This window comes from Dioscorea cayenensis, chromosome 1 (assembly GCF_009730915.1).
Source record: "Dioscorea cayenensis subsp. rotundata cultivar TDr96_F1 chromosome 1, TDr96_F1_v2_PseudoChromosome.rev07_lg8_w22 25.fasta, whole genome shotgun sequence".
Taxonomy (NCBI): domain Eukaryota; kingdom Viridiplantae; phylum Streptophyta; class Magnoliopsida; order Dioscoreales; family Dioscoreaceae; genus Dioscorea; species Dioscorea cayenensis.
The window spans coordinates 12,270,862-12,298,766 of NC_052471.1; the positions used below are offsets into that span (position 1 = coordinate 12,270,862).

At 38.8% G+C, this 27,905-nt stretch overlaps 2 protein-coding genes across 2 annotated transcripts; both read right to left on the bottom strand.

The window, feature by feature from the left end:
• Positions 1-1,886: 1,886 nt before the first annotated feature.
• Positions 1,887-9,957, bottom strand: LOC120261070 (DNA mismatch repair protein MSH3-like). The gene is given in 17 exon segments (XM_039268749.1): positions 1,887-2,212; positions 2,810-3,099; positions 3,694-4,188; positions 4,585-4,734; positions 5,505-5,576; positions 5,661-5,921; positions 6,039-6,170; positions 6,243-6,497; positions 6,784-6,927; positions 6,929-7,036; positions 7,776-7,874; positions 8,123-8,287; positions 8,399-8,590; positions 8,825-9,034; positions 9,036-9,152; positions 9,154-9,612; positions 9,614-9,957. Coding segments are annotated over 17 exon segments (3,378 nt in total). The 5' UTR covers positions 9,785-9,957; the 3' UTR covers positions 1,887-2,154.
• A 2,277-nt stretch (positions 9,958-12,234) lies between these two features.
• Positions 12,235-12,630, bottom strand: LOC120252758 (sugar transport protein MST3-like). The gene has a single exon (XM_039260941.1). The coding sequence runs from the start codon at positions 12,628-12,630 to the stop codon at positions 12,235-12,237; it is 396 nt and encodes a 131-aa protein (XP_039116875.1).
• Between the last annotated feature and the right edge of the window lie 15,275 nt (positions 12,631-27,905).

Here is a 27,905-nt window from a genome sequence, read left to right on the forward strand (position 1 = left end):
TAAAAAAATTGAAGGGCTAGCTTGTGGTAGTGGACAACACTAGATCTAAATGACTTGACAATACATTAGATTCAGATATACATATATCTAAAATATTATTTTCTTATTATATGTAATTACATTTGAATTTTTTTTAATAAAAAAAAAGAACAGAGTCAATTTTCATGAAGGAAACTTTTACTGTTTTTTTGGTTTTGGCAATCCCCGCACCACATGCCAGCCATCTAATCGTTTTCTCTCATTTGTTTAAATATATATATATATATATATATATAGGATGTAGCTCATGTTTCTCAGAAAAATGAGATTTCTTTTCCCCATCATTCTTAATTCTCATGCTCTTTCATTCTTCTTATGCTCTTCTTTCTTCTTGGTTTTGGTCATGGATCCTATTTTGCTTTCTCTGGATGGGTGTGGGTGTACGTGGGATGTTTGTAATGAACAAGGATGGATGGGTGTTTGTGATGAAAAAGGATGGAGGAAGTGAAGATAAGAGCCAAATCCAAACACCCTTTTCTTTTATTTATTTTTTGTTTATTTTTTCTCTTTTTATGATGATTTTCTCTTTAATCTCTCTCGTTTTCATTATTTTCAGTTATTTATTTTGTAATAATTTTTATGATTTTGTCAGGTATATTTTAGGCATGAGTTAGTTTGTTCTTTTCTATTTTGTTTTCTTTATATAGGTGGTGTAAATAATGAGCATGGATGAGATCAACAACATAGAGAAGAATATAGCAAAGTAAAAACTCACCAAGCTGTGAATTTTTTTTTTTTAAAAATAGATGAACCTTGAAGTGAAACTCTTCGTCTTCATCAATGTTTTTTTAACCATCTCTCTTCTTTTTTTTTTCAATTATTTTATTTTATTTTATTATTTTTAGGGATTACCATCTCTCTTTCTCTTGATTTTGTTTGTTAATTTTATAAGTGGTTTAAGTTCTTTTTTAAGTAATTTCCCAATATTTTATTTTTTTTTAAAATTTTCTATAATTTTTTATATTTATAAGTTATTAATTTAGAATTTTATGGTTTAATTTAGAAAAACCGGCAGACCAACCCGTGAACCCAGTAGGGTTTTGGCCCGCCGACCATTTTTGACCCTGGCCGAGTCCGGGTCACCAGAAGGTGGCCCGTAACCCGCCGGGCCAACCCGGACTGCCGGTCTAGCACTGTTGGCCGCGGGCGGGTTCCGAATGCCGAATGACCACCAGGCCCGGTTACCCAGCCCGTGCCCCCCTCTAAGCATATATATGCCAAATATCGTAATTATAATCAACACAACAATATTTTTCGGATGAATATTTCATATCCAATAAAAACATAAAAATATCAAACAAACAATAAATATTCTTAACACGTTCTTAACACGTCCTCTGTTCGCACGTCATAAAGAATAAAGAGGGGTAAATAATTGAGTGCATATCATGCTACATTTTTTTTTAATTTTAAGTATCAAACTTCAAAATATATTATTTTAGTAATTAATGTGTTCACCGAGAGAATACTAGGAGAATTCTAAAGAGAATTTAATGATATATACACTGGATTTGCCATGTTAACATCAGTTCGCCCTTTTCCATCTACATAGGCGGACATGAGATGCTATTAAAAAGGGTCACATGCCACTTTTATTGGCATGGCGCATGCCACTTTGGCATAGCGAACTAGTCAATAAGATTAAAACTGGGCAACCAAAATAATACAAATTAAATTTCAATTCTCAAAATAAAAAATAACTAGAGTATGATACCTATCCAAAATATTTAACTGAATAAGAAGAGATCTAATGCCCCCGTACCAAACACCCAACAAAAGAAATAGGAAAGATACAGCATAAATCCATCTGGACCAAATTCAAGCCAACAAAATCAAATACTCGGCCATTGATGCATACCCAAGAAAAGAGCATACCTTTTCCCTGCATCCGCTTCAGCAACATAATAAGAAAGGGAAAAACATAAATTTCACAGTATTTAAAAATACATGCATTAATTCCATTTACCTGATTAATGATGTCTACCCTTTCACAAAAAGAAAGAAAAAAGGATAGATACTTTTAACAACGAAACTCAATCAGGATCTCACTTTCTGAATATCTAAAAATGGAAGTCACGGATTCAGGAAATATATCAGCAAGGTAAGGATAACCATTTACACCAGCAGGCCTTTTGTGAAGTCCCCCTGGCCTACGCACCTGCAATTGCTGTAACTGCAAAACAAATTATCACCATTGATAATTAAGTGCAAACAGCAGGAGCTTAATACAAATGAATTTGTTCAGAAAATTAATGTTGAATATAAACTCAAGCCTTCAAGTGTATTTTGCATACGTGTAGTTCTTGTACTTTCAAAATGTTAAATATAAATCCTATGTTTTGACATTTTGTTCATGTTCCTCCAAAGGAATAAATGACATGACTAATACTTAGCAATATGATAACTTTGATGTGCCACATTACCAGTCACTTCAACCCTAAATTTTACATTAATTCAGAAAGTTTATGCAACAATCATATGTTTCAAAATTGTATTCCCAAAGTCCCACACAGTGATTAAAAAGCAATGTCAACCTCAGTGAACACTGAAGCAAAGCACAAAGACCAAAAATGCACTCAAGCTTCAATTGAATCAATTAGTGATGCCAATTGTTAATCCTGAAACATTTAACAAAAACTTTACCACGGAAAGGATCAACTAGCTGTGCATGCAAAGAAGTAGAGATTGAACTAAGACAAAGGTTTTGGTCTGTCAAACACTGAGGAGATGCAAAAGTAAAAATCTACCTAAACAAAACAAGCGCTCTTACCATTCTATAATATTTGACGCAAGATCTTTAGCACCTTTCAAGGATGAAAAGATGTTGACATTATTTGCATCATCAGAATCACCACTTAAAAAGGAAAGTAATTGGTGAAGTCCTGTGGCCAAATCATGATAGCACTTGGATTCTTCCTTCAGGGTCCTACAATCACTGGAACATCTTTCCTGTGCTGCCAATGAGATTAATTCTTGCAATTGCCTTCTCCCACATGAAGTCATGGTTGATTCCATTTTTGCAGCCATTATAGATGCTACTGTAATGCATGATGGTGGCAACTGTCAAATGGAGAAATTTCTCAGGTACAACGTTCAGAATGAAATAAACCATGTATGTGTGAAGACATGAATAGAATTTGCGTCATTTATTTAACAAATAATAAAAATATTGTGATTAATGTCAAACTATTTTGGGTTGCAGAGGTAACTTAGACATGCATCTATTAAGAAGATGCAAAAATAAGTTATAGGTGAAAAAAAAAATTGCAAGAAGGCTGCAGCAAGCCACAACAAAATGAAATAGGATCATTTGCATCAGGGAGATCAATAGGTGTCAGTGGATTTGATCAATGCAGCAAATTCTAGGCACAAGAAAGAAAAATGAAAGAAAAGATACCCAGTCAAGACAAATCAGAAGGGCCCAGGAAGAAGCCAGTAGAGAAGACAGCGTCCATTTTGGCTATTTTGACATCATTTCCACCCAAAAATGAAATTGCTAAGACTATACTTATCTTAAAAATGTGCTGTAATTGTCGTGGAGAACAAGACTAAATCAAATTGGAGAATAAAACCTTGCTGACATGCAATGCTACTCTAAAATAGGAAAGCTGCAAATACCCAAATATCCGAATGCCAAAAACATATTAAATTTACCTGTGCAAGACGAGCAACATTAAGACCAAAGCTCTTATCTGATGCACCACGAACAACCTTGTAAAGGAAAGTCACTTCTCCCTGATCCAAGTTTTCAGCACTAAAACCTTTCCTGGAATATGCTACTTCCAAAGGTTTCTTAGATGTCAAATAAGAAACGTGGTAAGCAGCAACAGATCCTTCAAACTCATGCTGGATATCCATGATCTTGGGGTAGTGAGTAACAAAGAGGGTCATGCATTTTTTATGCTTCAAAAGGTAATGCAATGTTGCATAAGCGATTGCAACACCGTCATACGTACTTGTGCCTCGACCAAGCTCATCAATGATGACCAGAGACCGTGAAGAGCAATGTTGCAGTATATGTTTAGTCTCGCTAATTTCTTCAAAAAAGGTGCTTGTGCCTTGCTGGATACTATCTGATAAGCCCATACGGGTGAAAATTCCATCAAGTACATGCAATTTTGTTGACGAAGCTGGTACAAAGGACCCAACCTAAATGGATTAGAGGAACATTTCATTGAGGTATCTCACTCAGTTTTCAAATGGTTCACCTTTCTATTTAGAATAAAATAAAGAAACAAAGGCTGAGACTGGATATGTGATTACATGCATAATGATATCATCCACTTAAAACAGTCCAAGTGAAACCTGGTGATAAACAGAAATGACAAGCATAGGAATCCAATGCAAAAAGCTGCAATCAAACCCATCCAAAGAAGCTGAATTCCTTCTTAACCCATTTATCAAAGAGACGGTGCTCAACATTAGTAATAATGCTTTGTTGGTGTTGTTTAAGTTATATACACAATTATGGTAAGAGGATCACCACAATGATAGGAAAATTATATAAACTTTAGTTTAATTTCAAGTATATAGTGATCAGCATACCTGAGCCATAATGGCTATAAGGGCAACCTGACGAATATAACAACTCTTTCCCCCCATATTTGGTCCTGTAACTATCTGACAGTATTCACCATCTGCATGCATACACGTGCCATTTGGCACAAAATTATCTCGCAAAATAGTCTCCAGAACCTGCATCGGTATGATACCGAAGATGAGCAGGGATCTTGATATAATACATCTCTGCCCAAACAAAACTAGGGATTTCTCTTCTGAGATATAACTACATAATTTCTACTAACAGACCCATATCATACCATATGCAATGTAGTTAATGACCCAAATGATCTTGGGAGGTAGTATATAATAGAAGGACAAACTTTGATAAACTTCTTCAAAAGAAACAATAATCACTATAGAGCTAATAAAAGGCATAGCATATTCTAGAATTTAGAGAATGAACTCAAATGCTACATATAATAGCCTTCAATATCAAGTAAAACATGAGATCAAACTTAAAAGTAGTGTAGAATATTAAGCAAGTAGTTGGATAATAAACAGAGAACATCTAAAAGGTGAGAGTCGTAGAATTTTGACTAGCATTCCAAGGGCCTCAATCAGAAGTGAGCATATTTAATGAAAATCAAATATAGCAGCTGAATGGCAAGAAAACACCAAATGATCTTCAATGCATTTAACATTGAAAGTTTTTCTAAAAAGGTGAAGCTCCACTTTTGAGAAAAATCAAGATCACTGACAAATTATCACACCAAGATCCTTAGTATGTTTTTTTATCCAACCAAAAAGAGGGTAATGATTTAGAGAACCGCAGCAATCTCCAATATATATTAAAAAAGGACGCACCAATATCACTCTATATACATGCTAATTTGGTTTTAAGTATTGTCAAAAAAATAAAAAATATTGCTCAAACACTCAATATGCTACTTGGTTTTACTTACTGGATGGCGACCTGAGCAGATATTAATTTGAACTGGTTCTTCATCACCAACAAAGGAAGGTCGAATATAATTCTGAAAAAGCAAATAAGGGTTTCAATTATTAAAATGTTGATGGCTCATAGAAGTGTCTTTTGAAGAACCATAGCTTAATTATACCTGAGTTTTGGAAAGAATAGCAAGTGAATGCAAACAGTCCAAAGCAGCTAAAGCATGAACAGCCGCTTGAAATTGAGCATAGTACTTGCCGAATCCCATCAAGAAACGATCCCAGGCAGTTCTGCAAACAACAGTGAGCTTCTCCTTTGCAAGCAACAACTCTTCTAAGCCTGCAAGGACTTCAGGAGGGTGATAACGCACAGCCTTCTTAGTGCTGTTTATCTTCAGCCAATTTGTTGGAACCCGTGTATCTAAAGGCAACTGCAGCAAGAAACAATAGGGGAGTTATTTTTGAAAAATAACAACTCCAAGGAGCCTTTCATAAAGGGTATTTAAATACAAATGAAAACTTATATGGATTTGATGTAGGAAAGTTACTTCTATCAGGTGTGTTATTCCAGACACACACATGAACTCTAAGTTCCGAATTCCAAGCTGCTTGCGATACTGGGCAATCAATGAATTCAACTTCTCTTCTGCCTCATGCACACTTGTATGACTCCTAGACACCTGTTAGAAATAGTTGCTAAGCAAAATGAACAGATCAATAATATAGATCTGCATTTTAAATTGACAGCTTACCTCCAGAAATTGATCATTACCAGCATTGAAAATATTCAAGATGTCCCCTTGGTCAGCTGCACTTCTGTTTAGGCAGGATAGAAGCTTTGTAGAATGTGCAATTATACTAGGTGAAGAAGCAGAAACAATAAGTCTTCTGAGTAGAGTAGATTTCACAGTCATCACTTGTACATTGTCATTGCTGTCATCATCACCAATATGAAGCTTCTGTAACAGCTTCCCAGCTAGTAAAATCATATGAATGACACTTATGAACTGTAGCATCAAAATACAAGTAATAACAATTAAGGAAGCTGCAAATTGAAATTGTAGGCACTAATAAATTTAAATAAGCAGTTTGCATTCATCAATACTAACACCAATCGTAGCTGAGACATAAAAGGTAATTCACATTTCAAAAATGCTTTTTAAAATTTCTAGTTCATGAAATTCAGTTGCAAATATTGGTTTATCTGAAGTTTACACACTGTCAAAAATTGTACCACAAAAAGATCAGAAGACCCATTTAAAAAAACTAAAGGAGTAACTAAGCATGCATTACCTCTGCTGGTGTAGCTGTTCGATGGAAAATTCTTGTAAGTCCACGCTGAATGTCAGAACACTTCGCCAGCATCGTTAAAACTGAAGAAATTATTGAATTGACCATAGGTGGACTAAGTACCTTGCACAGACTTTTCTCCATCTGGTTCAAATACAACCTCTGAAGCTTTGTGTGAATCGATTGATTTTGCAATCTCTGCAACAGCATCAAGGCGAGCAGATATCAAGTTTCTATCACGTAGAGGGTGTGAGACCTGCAAGGTTATCTCAGAAATTCATAATCAAGCTAAATTTTCTGCATCAAACAAGCATATAACAGAAGATCCATTTACAATTTGTTTTGTATGAAGTAAATGAATTTCCAATGCAAGTGAATTTGCATGTAAGCAAAAGCAACCTATTTTAAGTCACAGTTGCATTTGAGATGCAAGTATAAAGATGCATTTCCAGTATTTGATTGGTTCACTTGCATTTATAATGAAATAAGTTATTTCGGTCTTACGTAATCATGGCAGAGGTCTAACTCAGCCAATACAAAGTCAATTAAATTCTTTTTTGGTTTGTTTGGCTGCATTTAGAAGAATACTGTGATCTTGGGGCTAAGTCTATACATAATCAGCTTAACTGTGGCTCGATCATTTATAAACCCACAATAGCCTAGAAATGCAGCATTTTGATTCGCAGCCAAATTAGCCTTAAGTTAAAATTCTGCATTTTGGCTATTTTTGGTGAATCTTCACTCAAATGTAAGTAGGATACTAACATCAAATCAAACAAAACATAAGCTCCAGGTACCAAACAAGCCATAAGCACATGAGATTGGCTAAATAACCACTTATAGAATTCTCCCAAGATTTTGTGGCTATTGATAGTAGAGGGTGCATTTTTAGAAGTTACACAAGGCTCATAAAATCATTTACATCTACAGTACACATTCCACAAAAACAATTTCATATGTGTGTTTCCTATGCTTTTCAGACCATCATAACTTACCCAGTGTTTAAGAAGCCTAGAACCAAATGGTGTGCAAGTATGGTTCATGACCTGCAGTAAGGATCCTTCTGCAGAGCCATCAGAGTTGTTCTTTAACACCTGAAGAATTTAGAACAATGAGCTCAACTATAACCTTTGCAACAAAGCACAGCTGCACCATCATAAACCACTCTGGAAGTTTATTGCAGATGATAATCATGCTATAAAAAACAACCGCAAGAGCTATTATCTAGGTAAAATCATCCTTGGCACATTTTCTAAAGTTGAACAGTCAGTTGATTATCTCTGAAGCTAGCATGTGAATTTGAAGGAGAAAAAGAAACTCCAACATGAAATGTTATAAATACCTCTAGTTGATGAAGTGCATTAGCTGATAAAGTCATTTCAATATTACTGGAAAATGGCCGAAATGAAGCACCCAGAAATAGTATCCGCTCAAAACCGAACTGCTTAAGGTGACGTATTATCAAGGCTAATGCTTGCACAGCTAATTCTGGCATGCCCATGATTCCCTATAGAAAAACCCACACAATTACAAACTGAAATCTTCAATTTTACACCAGCAGATATTATGAGGCAGATTTCTATAATAGGGATTAACAAAAGATAATTACGAAATACACCTCAATTCCAATGGGATGATTTTCCTCTTTCCCAATTGTCGTGTTTTCCAAACCATGTTCTGCAGTCAAATTGTCATTATTGTTCTCATATAGGGAAACCACTTCAGCAAGTGCACCCCCCTCATTAAAACAGTCTCGAGAGGCACGCTCTACTCGGACATTGGATGCAGGCCCAGCATATGCCAACAACATCTATAGAATTAGCAAAAACTTATCAGAACACCAACTGGGAGATAGATAAAGGGAGAATAATTATAAGAGAACCTTTTTACTAACAAGAGCCTTCGTTCTATATATGGCAATGACTAAAAGTAAGCAACATAACAAATCAAACCAAAGCATTAACTGTACTGCAGTTCACATAAAGAGTAAAATTTTTAAGCAATTCATGATAATCACACAGTAAGGAAAATAGGTACCACTTACCTTCTCTGTTGTTGTAGATAATGGCTCTCCCAAAAGCATCTCAGCAGGAGTCAAGCTCAAAATCACAGCTTCCAGCCCCGACCTCATCACATTATCATTGAACTCCGCATGAAGCACATCACCAGTCGATACCTCTACTGCAACCATTCCAACCCTAACACCAAACCCTGCCTTCAATCTCACATTCCCTGTTCCGGATGACAACCTCTCTCTCCACCACACAAACAAGATAGTTATTACCCTCTCCTCCTGCCCCCTCCTCCCCTCCTCCTCCTCCCATGTCTTCTGCAACCTCAATCGTCGCCATTGTATACAAAGCTGACAATCTCCCTGGCAAACGGCCCAAGGCGGTTCTCCCCATGCGCCTTGATCGCAGCTGTCTCCGTCTGCTTCACCACTCCGACCTTGTACCCAGCTCTGACAAGCCGCCGCACATGAAAATTCAACCGAAACGTGGGGACACTGGCAGTGAGGAAGTTATGGTCCATGTGAGCAAAAATCCTTAAGACCTTCGCAGCAATTTCAGCATCATCTCCGAAGAACCGATACTTGTAGCCGACTTCCACCATGAGGATTACATCCGGATGCTTGGATTTGAGGTCAAGGACCTGGATCTCGAGCGGTGTGTACTTGGTGGTTCCAGAGTTAGGCTTTGAAGACTCAGAGGAGACATTTGATGGTTCGAAGAGCTTGTTGAGAAATCTCTGGTGGAGAGAAGGGTTGGAATTGGGGATGAGCCGGGGTCTCTTGGGGGCTAGGGTTGGGGATTGGGCAAGGGAGCGCTTGGAGGCGGAGGAGGATGGGGGAGAAGGAGAGGGTAGCAGCGATCTTGGGGGATGGTCTCGGTTTTCCTACAGAGGAATCGCCAGCATCGGCGTCGGCGTCGGCGTCGGCGTCGGCGTCGGGGCGGGGTTTAGGGGCGAAGAAGCGGGAAATGACCTGCTGCCTGGGCTTGCCCATCGGAAAGAGCGCGGGAAGATGGAAAGACGTGGAATGAGGCTATCAACCTATTTATACAGAAGACTTTGCTGAGTAAATACATACAAACCCCGCAAACTGGGACAATACTTAGCATGTAGCAGGCAACAACTCAATGGTGAGAATTAAAGCTCTTTGATTCCGTGATTTGCACCTCAAGTTCCAAACTTGAGAATGGCAAACTAATGAGAAGAACAAGATAGGGTTATAAAATTGAGTCTTGAGATATGAGAAAAGTGAATTAATTTTTATAATATATTTTTCATATAAGTCCTTAGACAATTCTTTAATTGCTTTTAGATAGATTTTAATTTTTAATTTTAGTGGGGCAAATTGAAAAAAATAAAATAAAATAAAAACTTCAATATTATCTAATGGATTTCTCAAAGTTGAGTTGAGGTAGCTACCCTCATTTCCCACATTCTAAATCTGTCCCTAGCAACTACCTATGCAACTAGAGCACCAAAAAGACTCCTTGTTGCTTGGACAACCTCTAAAGTAGTGTTGGAGATGCAGGTCTAAATAGCATGGGTTAGCTTTTGTTCACCATCTTGTGGTTAGATTTTTGTGGAAAGATGAGATCTTTATTGGTTTTGTGTTAATTCTCGTTTTCTTTTTCTTTGAGTTTTTTGATGCATTTCATTGGAATCAATGGGTATGTGGATAGATGTGGAGGTGGAGTTTTTAGTTTTGAGTTTTATTCTTGTTTGTTTCAATGCATTTGTAGGTGAATTGCTTGTTTTGATTGCATTTGAATAGATTGTGATTGAAATTCATGGAAAGATGCGATCTTTATTGGGATTTCAATCTCTTGATTTGAATAAGAGGAAACACATGATTACTCTGGCGAATTCTTAAGGATGTTTGGTTTTATTGATGTTTTTGTTTGATTAATCTGCTGAATTTTGAGCGTTCTTTTAATTCTATTGTTTTGAAGGATCATTTTTTGGGTTTCTTTGTTTGGTTGTCAAGGCAGCTATCCAAACATTAGCATAAGCAAGTCAAGCCTCATATCTAGAACTTAAGATCTCTTAAAGATTGTCAAAAAGAAAGTATTGAAATTTCTAAGAGTTTCTCTATCTCCAAAGATTGATGATAAGAAGGCATTGAAAACACAAAGAACTTATCTATCGGCTAAGATTGTTTAAAAAAAGGGAGTGAAAACACCAAGAGCTTTTCTGTCTCTAAAGAATCTTGAGCCATGAATATGAACAAGTCAAATTGTCAAGGGCTCATCTTCCCCTGGTCTCTCCTAGTTTGGTTGTTTCTTTGGAATGGAGGAAAAAGAAAAATGTTGATGTGACTTTCCTCGGATGACATGAAAATCCAAATGGACACAATGACATGTCATGAACAAGTTCAGTCTATTTTTTCAACCATGTCAGCAATTTGGGCCCGAAATCCCTTGGGGTGACCTCCGAGTGAAATCCAATTAAATATAAATGAGCACTTTGATACAAATTGAAGTTTGATAACAATAAAAAAAAAAGCCATAGTTGAGTAACTTAATAGAAAATTAACCCTAGGTTTGTTACATTATTTTTAATGATTTTAAATACAAAATTTGTGCTAATTCAGGTATTTTAATTTATTTAGGCATGTTTGGTAAATAGGGATAGGATAAGGGTGGATAGGATACATGTAGTTCCATGTGCCTTAAAGAGGCTATAATTTGGCCTTCGTTTTTTCTCACTTATCTTGTGTGTTTTTTTAGAAAGGTGCCACCATGATAATAAAGAAAATAATTAGGTTGGTACTCCCATTTTATTTTGAGCCTTATATTTTTACATATGTTATATGGTTGCTATATAGGGATTTAGCCATTGCATTCTTACAAGCATTCTCTCATGAGTAACAATGAAATGAAATATAAACACACCTTTTTCTCTCTATGGATCACTCTTAAGTAAAAGATATCTTTAGTGAATTGAAATGATTCCTAGAAAAAGATTTTCATAGTCTACCAACTTACTATTTCCTTATATGGGCTTCAGTATAAACCATAAATTAGTCACATATTCCATCTCAACCAATATAAAAAAATTATTTAACACTTCACGGAGCAAAACTCCACTTTTAACCTACCAATTTTTACTTGTTTTTTGCAACAAATATTACCTGAAGCTTAATGGCAGTAGCATAAACTAATTTCACCTAATATATCACTTTGAAATCATTGATTATATATGAAGAGCTGGTACTATAGGTAAGTTAACAATACATTGATGTTGTTTGGAAAAGATATAATTAAATTATAACACAATGTATGTTTCATATTAATGGCAAGGTCATCCTCTCCTTTTATCATTGCTTTTCTGTTTTGTTTGCTTGTTAAGTATAGAATTTAAAGAGAATGTGGAGAGAGAAAGAGCAAGGGTAGATTGACACAAAGCTTCAATGTGATCTATATTGCATGTGTACACATTCTAGCTTTATGCTATTGCAACCATGTCATTAGCAACATGAACATCATCATCGCTAATGAACTTGCCCCAAAACCAATGGAGCTTCCACACAAGGATCATCTCCTCTATAGGCATATTTTTAGTCTCCGGTAAGAAGAGCGCAATGAAAATGGTCATGATCAGCACCCATCCACCAAAGAAGTAGAAGAGGCCAAACTTCATGTGGTATGGCATCGTAAGGAATATTTGCCAGATAATAAAGGTCAAGAACATATTCACGGATACCATGATACTTTGTCCAGCTGATCGAATATCTAGAGAGAATATTTCACTCGGTACAAGCCACCCTAATGGCCCCCAAGACCATGCAAATCCAGCTATGTATACACAAATGAAGGCCACCACCCAAGGAGCGTAGTCCATATTCACGTATCTTAGAGCCCCACTTGTGTCTTAGCATTGTTGCTTCTAAGATTCCACCAAAAAGTGTGTACACGATTTACTTTTGGCTTCTTTTCTTAAAACATAGCTTCACAACCCTACATGCGCAAAATAACACAAATACACATGTATTAGCACTTAAACCTGATAAAAGTAATACTCATTGTAAGGAGAAGAACACTTCACATTCTTATCACACAAGCACTTATCAACGTACTTGTGAAAGTTGACAAGTACATATTTCCTGTGGACTTTGTGGTGTTGGCTGTTGATGAGGATGCCGAGGTTCCATTGATACTTGGGAGGCCATTCTTGAACACTTCCAAGGCTTTCATTAACATGGACGGTGGGAAGTTAACATTAAGAGTTGGTGACGACAAATTGACATACCGCCTGGCCGAAGTCATATGACATTCTCTTGACTTTGATGACACTTTGTATTTTTCTTGACACCACTGATGAGAAAGTCGATGAATATGTGCAAGAAATGATGTGTCCCGGACCCATTTGAGGGGTTGTTAGATCAAAAAGTGGAGAATGAAGAAGTCTTATCACCTGGTCTAGAGGATAAGTTGCAACCTACCTCGGGAGTAATGAAGAGGATGATCCAAAAGTTGAAAAGAGCAAGGAGATGTCACAAGAAGCGTCCTAAGGCTAATAGGGATGTGCATTCACAGAGTAACGGTGACGAACCTTTACGTGGTAACAAACTCGATAACTCCCCCTCTACCTTAAGACAATTGTGTTCATTGTGCTTCAAGTTGTAGGTAAGAGGGCAACCTTCATTTATGAACCCCCGTAAGGTAAGGTCAGGTATGTCAAGCTTGGCGACGTTAAACAAGTGCTTCTTGGGAGGCATCCCATGCATTTACTATTTTTCTAGGTTTTAGTTTAGTATTTGCTTGAATAAGAGCTTTAGTGTTATCTTGATTTCTACATGCTTTTGCTGTGTTTTTCTCATGGATTGTTGGTCTTTTAGTGTGCTTAATGCTGATTGGCAAAGTTTTGGGTCATTTGAGCATGTTTTAATGATTCTCTGGTCAAGTTTTCAGTGTTTATGCAGCCTTTGTATGTGTGTGAATGTTGCAGAAATTTTTCTGCAGAGTCTGTAAGTTTTTCTAAGTCATCCAGAGAAGACACACGGCCATGTGAAATTTTTACATGGGCGTGTGTTTCCATTCAGAGCTCATCCCGAGAGGACAAAGGGGCGTGTGAGTGCCCCTGTGAATAGCCTTCCGACGGTCAGATGCCCACGGGTAATTTTCACACGGGCATGTGGATCTCTGCAGAGTTCTCAGACTCCATCCCGAGAAGACACAGGGGCGTGTGAATGCCCCTGTGGATGACCATGTGAATGACACACGGGCGTGGGTAATTTCCACACGCCTTGTGAAACTCTGCAGAGATTTCTCTTCTATCCAGAGAGCACACAGGGGTGTGTGAGTGCCCCTGTGAGTACTCTTGTGAGCATCCACATGCCCGTGTGGAATTTTGACACGTCCGTATATGCGTGTAAACTGCAAATGCACGGGTGTCAAAGTAATAATCCCTAGATGAGTGGATATCGTATCCACAGAGAGTAGGGAATAAAGACACTGAGTTGTTTCTTAACTAATGTAGAAGATAAATAGTGATAAGTGTGACAAAATATGAAATAACAAAAATAAAAATAATAAGATAGAAGGCACAAGTAAAGGATAAGGTAAGGCAATCGATAAAGATGGAGTACCCAGATATTGATCTGCCTAGGACAATCGTTTCAAGTACAAGAACCCTCTATTATACTTCCTAATTGATGCAACAATGAGTCGTGGAAATCCTTAATTACATGATCCCAAATCTAAGGTCAACCATGCCTAACTCTATACATGTCCCGGAGGAAAGATCGAATAACCTCTCAACCTCGCACTCGCATAGAATTTCAATGAGCTCTAGGGATTCAAAATGATAAACCCTATTCCTATGTATAGACCTAATCCTTTTGTCCAGGTGAAAGATCCCTAGCCACAATTAATCCCTAGATGCTAAAATCACTTCAACGCTTCACTCTGTTGCACTCGCAACTAAACCCCAGCGGAAGGTCATCCCTTAGCCCATTCACTCTACTATGGCCGCAAAGAACTCTTGGAACGTGGAGGTAGGATAGATCACATTGGAGGGGAAAGGGGACGCTTCGCTACCTCTCGACCCTCTCCAATCTAGCTTTGTCTAACTCTCATGGTGTGTCACTCACTCACAAGAGTTGCCAAGAAGAACTCTCAACCCTAGTGTCACTCTAGGGGAGCATTCATACAATCAAGTCTCCAAGATTGGAACTCACAATAAACATCAATTAATTGAAAGCATAATAAAAAGGTTCAATAAAACGAATACATCCTAGGGTTCACAAATACCCAAGAACCCACTAGGGGGTTTAGCTCTCCATGGAGCTAGATACAATCAATGAAATCGAATATAAAAACAAAGCATCCATAGACAACCTCCTCGTTAGTCGTGGTGATGGTCTTGTGGAGAGTCATCTACTCGTCGTAAGGGTCCCATTGTCCAGCCTAGGATACACCTCGCCGGATCGGTGCCGACGAAAGCTCTCCCACTAACCTTCTTCCAAATGGGGCGTGATGTCGGAGCGGTAGAACCTCTCCAAAGCCCTAGCCAATATCTCTCAAAATCCTAGCCGCCGCCCTCTCTCAAGTTGGGGAAAAGATGAAGAAAAGAATGCTGAAATCGGGGCTAAAATCGACTTTTAAAGGTCTAGAATCGGGAGATCTTATTCTATATGCATAAATCGGAATGCTTGAATGTGACTGCCCTTGTGCCCCTCCAAATAGTTGTGCTAACTCGAATACGAGGAGGTTAGCATACATTCCTGCATCTCGAACCCGACCTATGTCTTCGCGTTTGAACCTTAGTAAGATTTCCTCCAAATTGGTGCATTACGACCCACATTGGCTTCTTTCTCTCATAATCGGTCTCACAACCCTACCTACATGAAAGTAACATAAATACACACATATTAGCCTTAAAACCCGAGAAAAGTAATGCTCAACATAAGGAAAGAACACTTCGTATTTTTATCACACAAGCACTTATCAAATTTTCATAGGGGCATGTGGAACACTTAATAGAATTCTCAGGAGGACAAAGAGGCCACAGAAGCATGTGGGTGCCCCTATGGGTCGGGCACATGGGCGTGGGTAGTTTCCACAAGCGTTGTGTGGATGTGTTGAGAGATAGTCAGAGGCTATCTCGAGAGCACACAGAGGCATGTGTCTGCCCCTGTGAGCTCTCTTGTAGAGTCACATGGGTGTGGGTAATTTCCCCAATGCTCAAAGAAAGCCTCTCTTCACTCTCCTGACCCCTCACTATCTATTTAAAGAGAGTTTAGTTAAGTTTCTGACCGTATTTAAATTTTTCACTTGTATTTTGTCGGTAAGCTTCCCTTTTCTCTTTTCTTCGCCAATCTTGATTTATTTTGCTTAAATTGGTAAATATTGCTTAGATTTCATGTTTAAATGGTTGGTGCATACTTTTAGAGTGATCTCATAATGAATTCATGGTGTATTTGAGTGATTTTGCGGTTTGGCCGTGCGGCTTTCAAGCCTTGAAGATCCACACGGTCGAGTGAAATTTCCACACGACGCGTGTAGATTCCTACAAAATGAGTTTTTGAAGTTGATTTGATCATTTCTTGTCTAATATTTGTAGGAATGTCACCCAGGACCAAGAAATCAGCTGACAAGCATCCCAGAGAGCATTCTCCTGAGCCTAAGCACATGGAGTTTGCCATCCCCGAGCACCAGGTCCGTTTTGAGTGACTATCGAAGCTTAAGTTCGGTCAGACGCGGTTCCCGGACTTGAGTGCACTTAGAGAGATCCAGCATGGGTGTGATATGGGCGATGAGGTCGATGAGCTTTTCTCAGTATGTAGCTGGCGCAGATTACTGTCAATTCACTAGAAAGCCATCCGTATGTTGATGCTAGAGGTGTTAGCGTCATTTGAGTTCAACCATTCTTACAGCAGTTCTGACATCGTTGATGCCATACAATTCAGAGTGTTTGGTTAGTACCACAATATGAGCGTCACACAGTTCTTGATCCTACTTAGACTATACAATGAGGTGTTTACTGATACGGAGGAGTACAAATAGTTGCTGACGGACTATCCCTGCAGTTTGACACCATAGTGTGCTTACAGAGCACTGTGTTGATAGGGCCAGTATGCACTGGGAGTGTCCAAGGCCATGTTCCTATCTCAGCCATCTTACATATACATTTATGTAGTCCTGAGCAGATCAGTGAATGGCCGCGGTGATAGTATCGGAGTTCTGAGTAGACAGGAGTTACTATACTTATACTCCATGGTACAGAGTGAGCCACTACATCTGGGGCACATCTTGGCCGAGTATCTGCGTCACCAGGACCCATATGCTAGATTCGGAGTTTTTTTCTCAGGCCCGTATATGACGAGACTTATCATGGGCATGGGTCTAATGGATGCTATTCGAGGGACCGAGAAGACGATTGTACCATCTCCCCTCGGCTTGGAGACCATGCATTTGATGGGCATGATCCAGAGGTATAGAGATGGAGTATATGTTATGATCATGCCCCTACCAGAGCCAGCCGAGGATAAGGGTGATGCAGTAGAGAGGTAGCAACCTGCTCTTGAGCAATAGTTAGAGCAGATGGAGACAGAGGCACCACCCATAGCACAGGAGCCACCTCCAGTGCGTATATTTTCTCCATCTCGAGCCCATGATCATTTTGAGAGGCTTGAGAGTGCTGTAGGGGTGTTATAGACAAAGTTGGCTGAGGTTCGGGTGACGCAGGCTATGAACCACATAAAGGTGATAGTGTGTCTAGACATTCTACAGCAGATACTCGAGTGAGATGCGACTTCTCCCTTTGTGATGAGACTCCTCACTCCTCCGACATCTGTAGCATCTCCATCACCACCAGCAGTAGTACCAGCATCATCAACACCAGTAGCAGCAGAAGTTGACACCGTCATTTGAGGCGTCTTTACTTTACTTGTTTTTATGTTCCGTATTTTATTTCTGCATCTTATTTTGGACTTGTACTACTCAGAAAGGATCTTCCTTCTGAGTTTATCTTTTATTTTCAGTTGCTTTGAGTTGTATTTCATTTTCATATCTTTATAGGCTCGAGTTATATTGTTTTCATTGAGCTTTACTGAACCTCCTTATGTATACGTGCAAATGGCCTTGTTTTAACATTGAATGTTCTCATGCTCTAGTTTTACTTGAATTTTTAGGAATTTTTGCCCGATTGACACTTGTTGCACTACTTACTCATTAAACCTTGTGGAAACTCAAGTTCGACATCAAATGGACTGTTTTAGTTTGTTTCTTGTTTTAATTTCTTTGAAAAAACAAAAAAAATTTGGTTGAATGGTTGAAAAAGAAAAGAAAAAAATAGATATGTTTTTTTGTTGGTGCATTGGGGGTGGAAAGAGCTACCACCTATGAAGTATAAAGCTACTCTCATAAGTCGGATACTATTTATGCCCTAATGAGAGAAAGAGCTATCTCATGGGATGAATGAAAGCTACTACCCTGATAGAAAGAGCTATCAACTCGAAAGTGTGAAAGCCACCTTAGCGGCCACTTAGGAAAGGGCTACCTTAGAGGATGTGTAAAGCTACTACCTTCTCTTTTCTTTTTGTACATAAATAAGTCCCTCTCACTTAGGGCTTTGAGAAGTATATGTTGGGTTGACTTGAGTGAGTTTACACACACTTACACGATATCGGGTTGTTGTCCTTTTTTATTCAAGTTGTTACGTAGAGCATGGATTTTTCTTATTTGGTGTTGGAATTTTTCCTTACTTGTAGAATGCTTTTCTTTTGTATGCTTTTGGTGAACCTAAGGCCAAGCACTTTCAATTTTCCTTCTTAGAGGCTTTAATGTTTTATTTTTACTTGAGGACAAGCAAAAAGCTTAAGTGTGGGGGAGTTTGATAAGTACTTGTTTATAAGTAATACGAAGTATTCTTTTCTTATATTGAGCATTACTTTTTTTAGATTTTATCACTTATTCATGTGTATATGTGTTCTTTTGTGCATGTAGGGTTGTAGAGACAATTGTAGAAGAAATGAACCAAAAGTAGATCGTAGATGCATTTGTTGATGAAGTCTTGGATTGAACAAACATGAAGACACAAGTTGTGCTCAAATACATGTGGGTGTGTGCCAACCTCCATTATGCTCAAGCGAATACGCAAAAGTGGAGGGGCACAAAAGCAGTCATACTCACGTGTTCCGACTTGTACAATACTAGCAAGATCTTCGTCAATGTGATTTCATTGAAGATGCAATATGATCTACCGCATGGATGTGTGCCCATTCATGTGGCCTCAATGAAAAGAGTGGCTTCGGAAGCATTTTGGCTAAGTACTATAGCAGTTTATTGTAGCAAATCATTGTAGTAGTTACTGTTCATAGCTCATAGGAAACCAAATTCTGAAAATCCACATGGCTGTGTGGAAACTCCACATGCCCGTGTGGATGCTCGATTTCTAGCCCCTATAAAATATCGCGACTTGAGATGTTTTGAAGAATCGTTTTTCCCATCTTTTGTCCATCTTGGGAGGCGCTCGTGGCTAGGGTTTGGAGAGGCTTTGCCTAGGTTTTTGCAGTGGTTCTATGGTCTTCGACATCGTGTTCCTTTGGAAAAAGAGTTATTGGGGGAGCTTTCGTTGGCACCAATTCGGCAAGGTGTGCCCTAGGCTTGACAAGGGAATCTTTGGAGAAGTCAAGACGGCTCCACAATACCATCGATATGGACTACAAGGGGGTTTTATCTATGGATTGCATCTTTTCACTATTGATTTCATTGTTGATTGTGTATTGCTCCATGGAGAGCTAAACCCCTAATGGGTGCTTGGATTTGTAAACCCTAGGATGATTTTGTTTCATTGCCCTTTATTATGCTTCTTTAATTGATGTTTTAATTGAGTTCCATCCTTGAATGCTTGTTGTATTGATTTTCCCTTAGAGTGATACTAGGGTTGAGAATCCATCTTGGTAATCCTTATGGATGAATGTCACTCCATTAGGATTAGATAAAACAAAGTTGGTGATGGTCGAGAGGGTGAGTCGAGAGGTAGTGGAACACCCTCTTTTCCTTCTGATGTGGTTTATCCTACCTACACGTTCTAAGAGTTCTTTGTGGTCATGATAGAGTGAAGTGCTAAGAGACAAACTCCACTGGGGCTTAGTTGTGCAAGCAACAGAGTGAAGTGTTGAAGTAATCCTTAGTGCTGGGGCTTAATCGTGACTAGGGGTCTTTCACCTGGATCAAAGAGTTAGATCTATTTTAGGGAATAGGGTTTACCACTTGGAGTCCCTAGATCTTCATGCAACCCCACACAGTGTGAGGCGTCAAGAAAATCCCTTTCTGCTAGGGGCATAGTGTAGGGTTAGTCATGGTTGACCTTAAGTTTGGGACCGTGTGTCTTTGGATATCCATGACTCATTAAGTGTCAGTTAGGAAGCATAATGATTAGTCTTGCACTTGAAATAATAGTCCTCGGGTGAGCAATGTCCGGGTGCCCCATCTCTCTATCGGTTACCTCTCCTTATGCCTATTGCGCCTCTTTTCTTTTCTTTACTTTTATTTGCATTGATATTGTTCAGACAACTCCTCAATCATTTTCACTATAGTTAAATAAAAATTCTTGTGTTTTTGAGCACCATTCCCTGTGGATACAACTACCCACTCACCAAGGTACTTTATTACTTTCGACAACCCATGCACTTGTGGTACACACACGCAAAGGTTGTGTCAAGGCTTAAGTGCCAATTGTCACGTCCTGACCCTAGTTAAGTAAGTGGCAAATACTGCGACAACCAAGGGAGATTTATATTTCAAACAACTAAGTTACTGCAAATCTCAATAATCCTTATTTCACAATTTGATATTTCTTCCCTCACTCATCCTCCATTTTATTATTTATGAGTGGAGGGCCATGTATTTTCTAGGTTTGTTGAGGGAAATATTGTCTTTAGATATTTTCATTTCATCTTTGTCATTTGAATGATTTAGTGAGAGCATTGGAGTATTTTTCACCCATGTCTTTTCTTCAAATGTGGAGGATATTGATGTCTTTTGCATCCATGCCTAATCACCCTAGTCTTTCGTGAGAAAGACCAAGGGCAATTGTTTCACTTCATGGCATAGTTGGCAATGTGGTAGTATTGATGAAGAGTTAAGGGCAAACATGTCTTCTCCTTAAAAACTTATCCATTTTTACACCCATCTTCTTCTCCAATGAATTCACTCCTTTTCTTTCCAAAGAGTGGAGGCTAGGGTTTTGGAGAGTTTTCTTTTATTTTATTTGGCTTTGTTTGGAGAAGAACTCATGCTTTTCTTCATTAAAGTGGTCAAGGTGAGCTTCTCCTTTTGATTTCTAGTTGTTTAATTCTTTGAATTGAAGCTTTTCTATCATGCTTATTTGCATATGAGGTTTTCTAAGTCTTTGAATTTCAAAGGCTTGTTTTGATGATGAAATGGTGTTGATTCTTGTTTCATTCATCCATTCTTTGGATTCTAGTTGTTTGTATTTGATTCCATTTTGTATGATTATCGGAGGGAAATGCTTGTGGCTTTTAGGGGGAAATGAGGGTGTGGAAATGCTCAAAAAAGTACCCAAACCTTGTCTATACATTGTTCTCTTTGTTCACCTTTGTTTGTGTATCAATTGGGGAGTGAAAACTCAAGGTTTTTTTAGTGTTTTGCGTACCTAGTACTGTAGTAGCACCTAAAAATCACTATAGACTAAAGGATGTATTTTTTACTATAGCAAATTACATTTTGCGAAGGTTTCTTCTGGAATTCTTGAGGTTGGGTTTTCATCCTCATCAAGTCATCACCTTCCTATTTGCACTGCATGCCAAAATTTTCTGTCTAGGGCCATTCAAGTAGTTTGATTTTTCAATTCTCATTCATTCACCCAATTAAGTAGGTTATGAAGTCTCGACAAAAGGGAAGGAGCTAGGGGAGGGCTAAGGGTGTCACTTGATAAGTGTCTAAATGTATGTATTTTAGTTCACGTGTTTTATGCATCTTGCATGCATTTTTGTAGAAATTGATGACCCGTTTTGTGCTTAATCAAGTACAATTTGGGCGAAAAAGAGAAGAAAGCCAGGTCTCACAGCACTGTAGTACATTTACTATAGCATATCAATGTAGCTGAAGTATTGTAGCAGTGGTACTGAAGTTCAATCACTGTAGCAATACTGTAGTACCTGGAGAATTTTTGGGCCTGAAAGTCTTCTAGGTCATACGGCCTCAATACAACCCGGGATTAACCCTAGGATTGACATTGTAGCATCTGGAGGCAAGAGATTTGGCCTAAGCCATACGGCCTTAATGACCCCCTCATTGACCCTGGGCTGGGATTGACCCCGGTATTGACCCTCGGTATAAACCGATTTGGGGGTGGTATAAAAGCATATTTCTAGGGCAAAGCAAGGAACTTCTTCTTGGCCTTTTCGGCCGCAACCACCACACTTTCTTGAGGCCTTCCGGCCATCTTCTGGTGATGATCATTGTGGGAAATGAGCACACATCATCACCAAGAGGGAGAGGAGCAAAGGAGAAAGGAGTTGGAGTGAAGATCTAAGCCACTATTGCATCACCATTCGAAGCTTCATCGATTCAAGGAGATCACGACCTAGAGCGGGGTTTTCATAACTTCTTTTATGTTTTTGTCTTCCTTGTATGTTGTGTAAGTGTCCCTTTATTATGAGGGATTAACTTATTGTTGTGTTTGGATTTAGATGAATCCTAGGGTTCATCTTGTGTAAGAACTTGGGATGTTGTTATTCATTCAATTTGATGGTTATTTGAGATTAATCTTTCATTCTTTGATGCTTAGAATTATATTTATGGAGAAATCCATAATTCTATTATGATTTGTATGCGTAGATGTGACCTACTCACGTGTACTAGATCTAGGAGAGATTGAAAGGGGATGCTTGTGCCGACACACAGAGAGATCGGGTGTTGGTAGCCCTCCATTGCTAGGTTTAAGCCGAAGAAGAGTAGGTTTACTCCTATTTAGAGAACTCCTAGAACTTAATGCGATCAAAGGTGTGTTGATCTGGAAGAGATTCCAATTGACATTCGTATGGGATTAGGGGTTAGTCACCGAGAGATTGGGTGCTAATCTACTCACGAGGTCTCTAGGTCTCAACTATCGTCAATGCATCTTTAAACCATCCTAGTTTGGGACTTAATGACAACCCTAGATGGATTCCTTGTCCAAACACTCCCTTCTCATGCTTGATACTTCCTTATATGTTTACATTCGTGTGCTAGTTATCCCGGATATAGGATTATCTTAGGTTAGATTTATTTGTTTTATTTCTTCTTCACTTATATTAATTTGTAGGCTACATAATAAATGAAAAGTAAGTAATAATACTTCCTTAGCCCTGTGGAGTACAACCCATGTGTCACACATAGGGTATTACTTGGCGATCCCGTACACTTGCGGGGAAGCAATCATCACTCCTTGAGGCATTGATTGTGAGTGGTAGTTTTCATTGTATGCATAGATTTACTTGAGTTCTCAAGTATTTCATGCTATGTTTTGCCTATGATGCTATTGTATTTTCTCAAAAAGTGTTTGAATGTTTCCATTGTTACTTTGATATGATGGTTCTGAGCTTGAAGCTAGGATTTTGCTTATATATAATGTGTGTGTGTGTGTGTGTGTGTGATGCTCGGGGTGCCAGAAAAACTAGTTGTGCTGGCCGGGAATCCCTAGCCCACATGACCGTGAGGGCTCCCCATGTGGTCTGCGTAGGCACGCTGTTTGGCCCGACCAGCCAACGCGGTCACGTAGCTAGGCCATGCGGCAGCGTGGGAGCCCGACTATGGCCAAAAGCCATGGTCAGGCCTCAACAGCTAACTAAGATCATTTTACATGCATTCTCAAGTGTTCACAATGAATTTATATGAAAAATAGCATCTAAAAACCAAGAAATCTTCAAAAATTTGAAAATGAGGGCATGGAGAAGATGGGAAGAGATGGAGGCTTACTGGCGTGAATTGGAGAAGAAAGTGAAAAGGCCAGAAAAACACTCACAAATCTACAAGGAGTCAAAGAAAAATATTTTGGGAGTCCAAAGGATCGAACTCTTGAAGGTGGAGAAATGAGAAGTTGAAGGGTTTTGGGGATGAAGAAGATGAGCAGTGACCCTTCAAATTCTTATAAGGCATATGGGGGTATGGAAATTCCACACCCCCGCGTGAGTATTGTACACGGGCATGTGGAAATTTCACATGACCGTGTGGATTGTAGAATTCAATCCACGCAAACATGAATTCTCCAAATTAACACTAATTCTTTGACTATAATCATGAATTACACTCTAAACCATGCCACACACATGAAAAACAATTTAATTAACCAAAATTTTGCATAGAAAGTTCAACACCAACAAAAATCAATCAAGGCACACATTCATGAAATTTATTATTGCAGAAATTAAAATCTAACTAGAAAATAATTAAAAACTTGGGTTGCCTCCCAAGAAGCGCTTGTTTTATGTCACTAGGCTTGATGTACCTGTTCTTACCTCACGGTGGCTCATAGAGATAGAAAATTTCCGTCTTTTCGGCTTGAATTGCTCCTTCGAAGTAAGGTTTCAATCTATGCTCAATTACCTTGAATGTTCTTTTCTCCAAATGAGTGATCTCAATAGCACCGTGCAGAGATACCTGATTGACTTCATAAGGACCTGACCATCTTGACTTTAATTTTCTTGGAAACAACTTCAAGCGAGAGTTAAAGAGTAGCACTTGGTCACCTACCTTGAAGTCCTTGTGCAGTTTAATATGCTTGTCATGACATTGATGCATTCTTTCCTTGTATGTTCTTACATTTTTATAGGCCCTCAATCTCCACTCATCTAATTCATTCAATTGGAGCTTCCTTTGGTCTCTAGACCACGCAAGGCTGAAATTAATTGCCTTAATCGCCCAATATGCCTTGTATTCGAGCTTCACCGGTAGATGACATGCTTTTCCATAAGCCAAATTATACTGCATAATTCCCACCGGAGTCTTGTACACTGTCCAATATGCCCACAATGTGTCATCTAGCCTTTCCGACCAATCTTTCTGATTATGCTCCACTGATTTTGATAAAATTCTTTTTAGTTCCCGGTTGGTTACCTTAACTTGCCCACTTGTTTATGGATGATACGGAATAGCAAGGCGATGATTTACACCATATCCTTTTAGAATTTTCTCAAGTTTGGCCTTGTAAGAATGAGTCCCTCTATCACTTATAATGATCCTAGGGATCCCAAAATGAGTGAACAACCTCTTGAGGAATTTTACTATAGTTCTAGCATCATTTGTGGGGAGAGCTTGAGCCTCAACTCACTTGGACACATAATCCATGGTGACTAGGATACAACGATTCCCATTGGAATTAGAAAATGGCCCCATGAAGTCAATGCCCCAAACATCAAAAACCTCACAAAACTAAATTGGATTCTATGGCATCTCATCACGCCTAGAGAGATTTCTTGCTCATTGACATTTATCACAGCTTTGCACAAACAATCGAGCATCTTGAAATAGAATTGGCCAATAAAAACCTACAACTAAGACTTTTTCAACTATCATACTTGAAGCATAACCCATCCTTCTTCTTGTGAAACACATCTTCACACTATATGGTATGCAGATATTCAGAAAAGGTATGGATCCTCCTAAGCGAAATGCTTCAAATCAGTAAAAAACTTCTTCTATTGTTGGAATGTGAGTTCCTTAGGAAGGACTCTCCCCGAGAGGTAATTTATAAAGTCAGCAAACAATGGAGTGCCTAATTCTGAAATTTCCTACATACCATACAAGTGTTCCTCCGGAAATGAGTCATTCATTTATATTTTTCATGATCCATCTTCTTCCAAACCTTCAAGGAAGGAAAGATGGTATGTAGCCACATTTTAAGCCCCTTTCTTGTCTTTAATTTCAACATTAAATTCCTACAACAGTAATACGCAATGAATCAACCTTGGCTTGGCATTAGACTTGTTCATTAGATAACATAGTCCTGAATGATCCATGAAGACAACTAGTTGTGACAAAATAAAGTATGATCTGAATTTGTTAAATGCAAATACCACAGCCAGCAATTCCTTTTTAGTGGTGGTGTAGTTCTCTTGGGCACTTGTCAAACTCTTGCTTGCATAATAAATTGGCTAAAAGTACTTATCTTTTCTTTGCCCAAAAATAGCCCCCACGGCATAATCACTAGCATCACACATAAGTTCAAAAGGGAGAGTCGAATTTGGTGAGATGAGGATAGGTGCTTATGTGAGTTTCCCTTTTAACAAGTTCAAAGCAAACAAACAATCCTTAAATTCAAATGGGGCATCTTTTTTTCCAACAACTTGGTCAATGGTTGAGATATCTTAGAGAAGTATTTAATTAATCAACAATAGAACCCTGCATGCCCCAAGAAACTCTGAATTGTCTTCACATTTGTTGGAGGAGGTAATTTCTCAATAGTTCCAATTTTCGCCCAATTAGCCTCAATCCCTTGGCTAGAAATTTCGTGACCAAGGGCAATCCCCTCTTGAACCATGAAGTGGCACTTTTCCCAATTTAAGACCAAGTTTGTCTCTTCACACCGTATGAGGACTTTCTCAAGGTTTTTCAATCATATCTCAAAAGAGTTTCCTAAAACCAAAAAGTCATCCATGAAAACCTCCATCACATCCTCTAACAAGTTATCAAAAATGGCTATCATACATCTTTGGAAAGTAGCTGGTGCATTGCAAAGTCTGAACAACATTCATCTATATGTAAAAGTACCAAAAGTCCAAGTGAAGGTTTTTTTCTCTTGATCTTTGGGGGTGATTGGAAATTTGGATATACCCCGACATACCATCTAGTAAACAATAGAATTTGTGACCAGCTAGGCATTCCAACATTTGATCAATGAATGGCAATGGAAAATAGTCCTTCCTTGTAGCATCATTCAATCTCTGATAGTTAATTCAAACATGCCATCCTGTCACCGTTCTTGTAGGAGTTAACTCATTTTGCTCATTCTTCACCACTGTCATACCACTTTTTTAGGTACCACTTGTGTTAGGTGACAATGCCCCTTGCGTATGTCCCGCACGTGCACGGGTTTATCAAAGTAATAAAATCCTAAATGAGTGGGGTATCGTATCCACAGGGAGTAGAGAATAAAAACACTTAAATTGTTTCTTAACTAAGTGAAAGATGAATAGTGATATGTGTGACAAGATGCGAAATAACAAAAGTAAAAGAACAAGAGAGAGAGAGAGCACAAGTAAAGGAGAAGGTAAGGCAATCGATAAAAATGGGGTACCCGGATATTGTTCTGCCTAGGACAATCGTTTTAAGTGCAAGAACCCTCTATTATACTTTCTAACTGATGGAATAATGAGTCGTGGAGATCCTTAAATACATGGTCCCAAATCTGAGGTCAACCATGCCAAACTCTATACATGTCCCGGAGGAGAAATTGAATAACCTCTCAACCTCGCACTCGTATAGAATTGCAATGAGTTCTAGGGATTCCAAGTGATAAATCCTCTTCCTAGAAGTAGACCTAACCTTTGGTCCAGGTGGAAGGTCCCTAGCCACAATTAAGTCCTAGATGCTAAAATCACTTCAACGCTTCACTCCGTTTCACCCGCAACTAAGCCCCAGCGGAAAGTCATCCTTTAGCACATTCACTCTACTATGACCGCAAAGAACTCAAGGAATTGGAGGTAGGATAAATCACACCGGAGGGGAAAAGGAACGCTCCGCTACCTCTCAACTCACCCTCTCCACCCTCTCCAATCTAGCTTTGTCTAACCTTCGTGGTGTGTCACTCACTCACAAGGGTTACCAATATGGACTCTCAACCCTAGTGTCACTCTAAGGGAGTATTCAAACAATCAAGAATTCAAGATTGGAACTCAAAATAAAACATCAATTAATTGAAAGCATAATAAAGAGGTTTAATACAACGAATACATCCTAAGGTTCATAAATACCCAAGTACCCACTAGGGGGTTTAGCTCTCCATGGACCTAATTACAATTAATGAAATCAATTGTAAAAGCAAAGAATCCATAGAAAACCCCCTCGGTGTTCATGGTGATGGTCTTGTGGAGAGTCCTCTACTCATCCAAGGGTCTCTTTGTCCAGCCTAGGATACACCTCGCCGGATCGGTGCCGACGAAAGCTCTC

Excerpts from the sequence above, each read along its gene's own strand:
- LOC120252758 (XM_039260941.1), bottom strand. The coding sequence starts at position 12,630 with ATGGACTACGCTCCTTGGGTGGTGGCCTTCATTTGTGTATACATAGCT.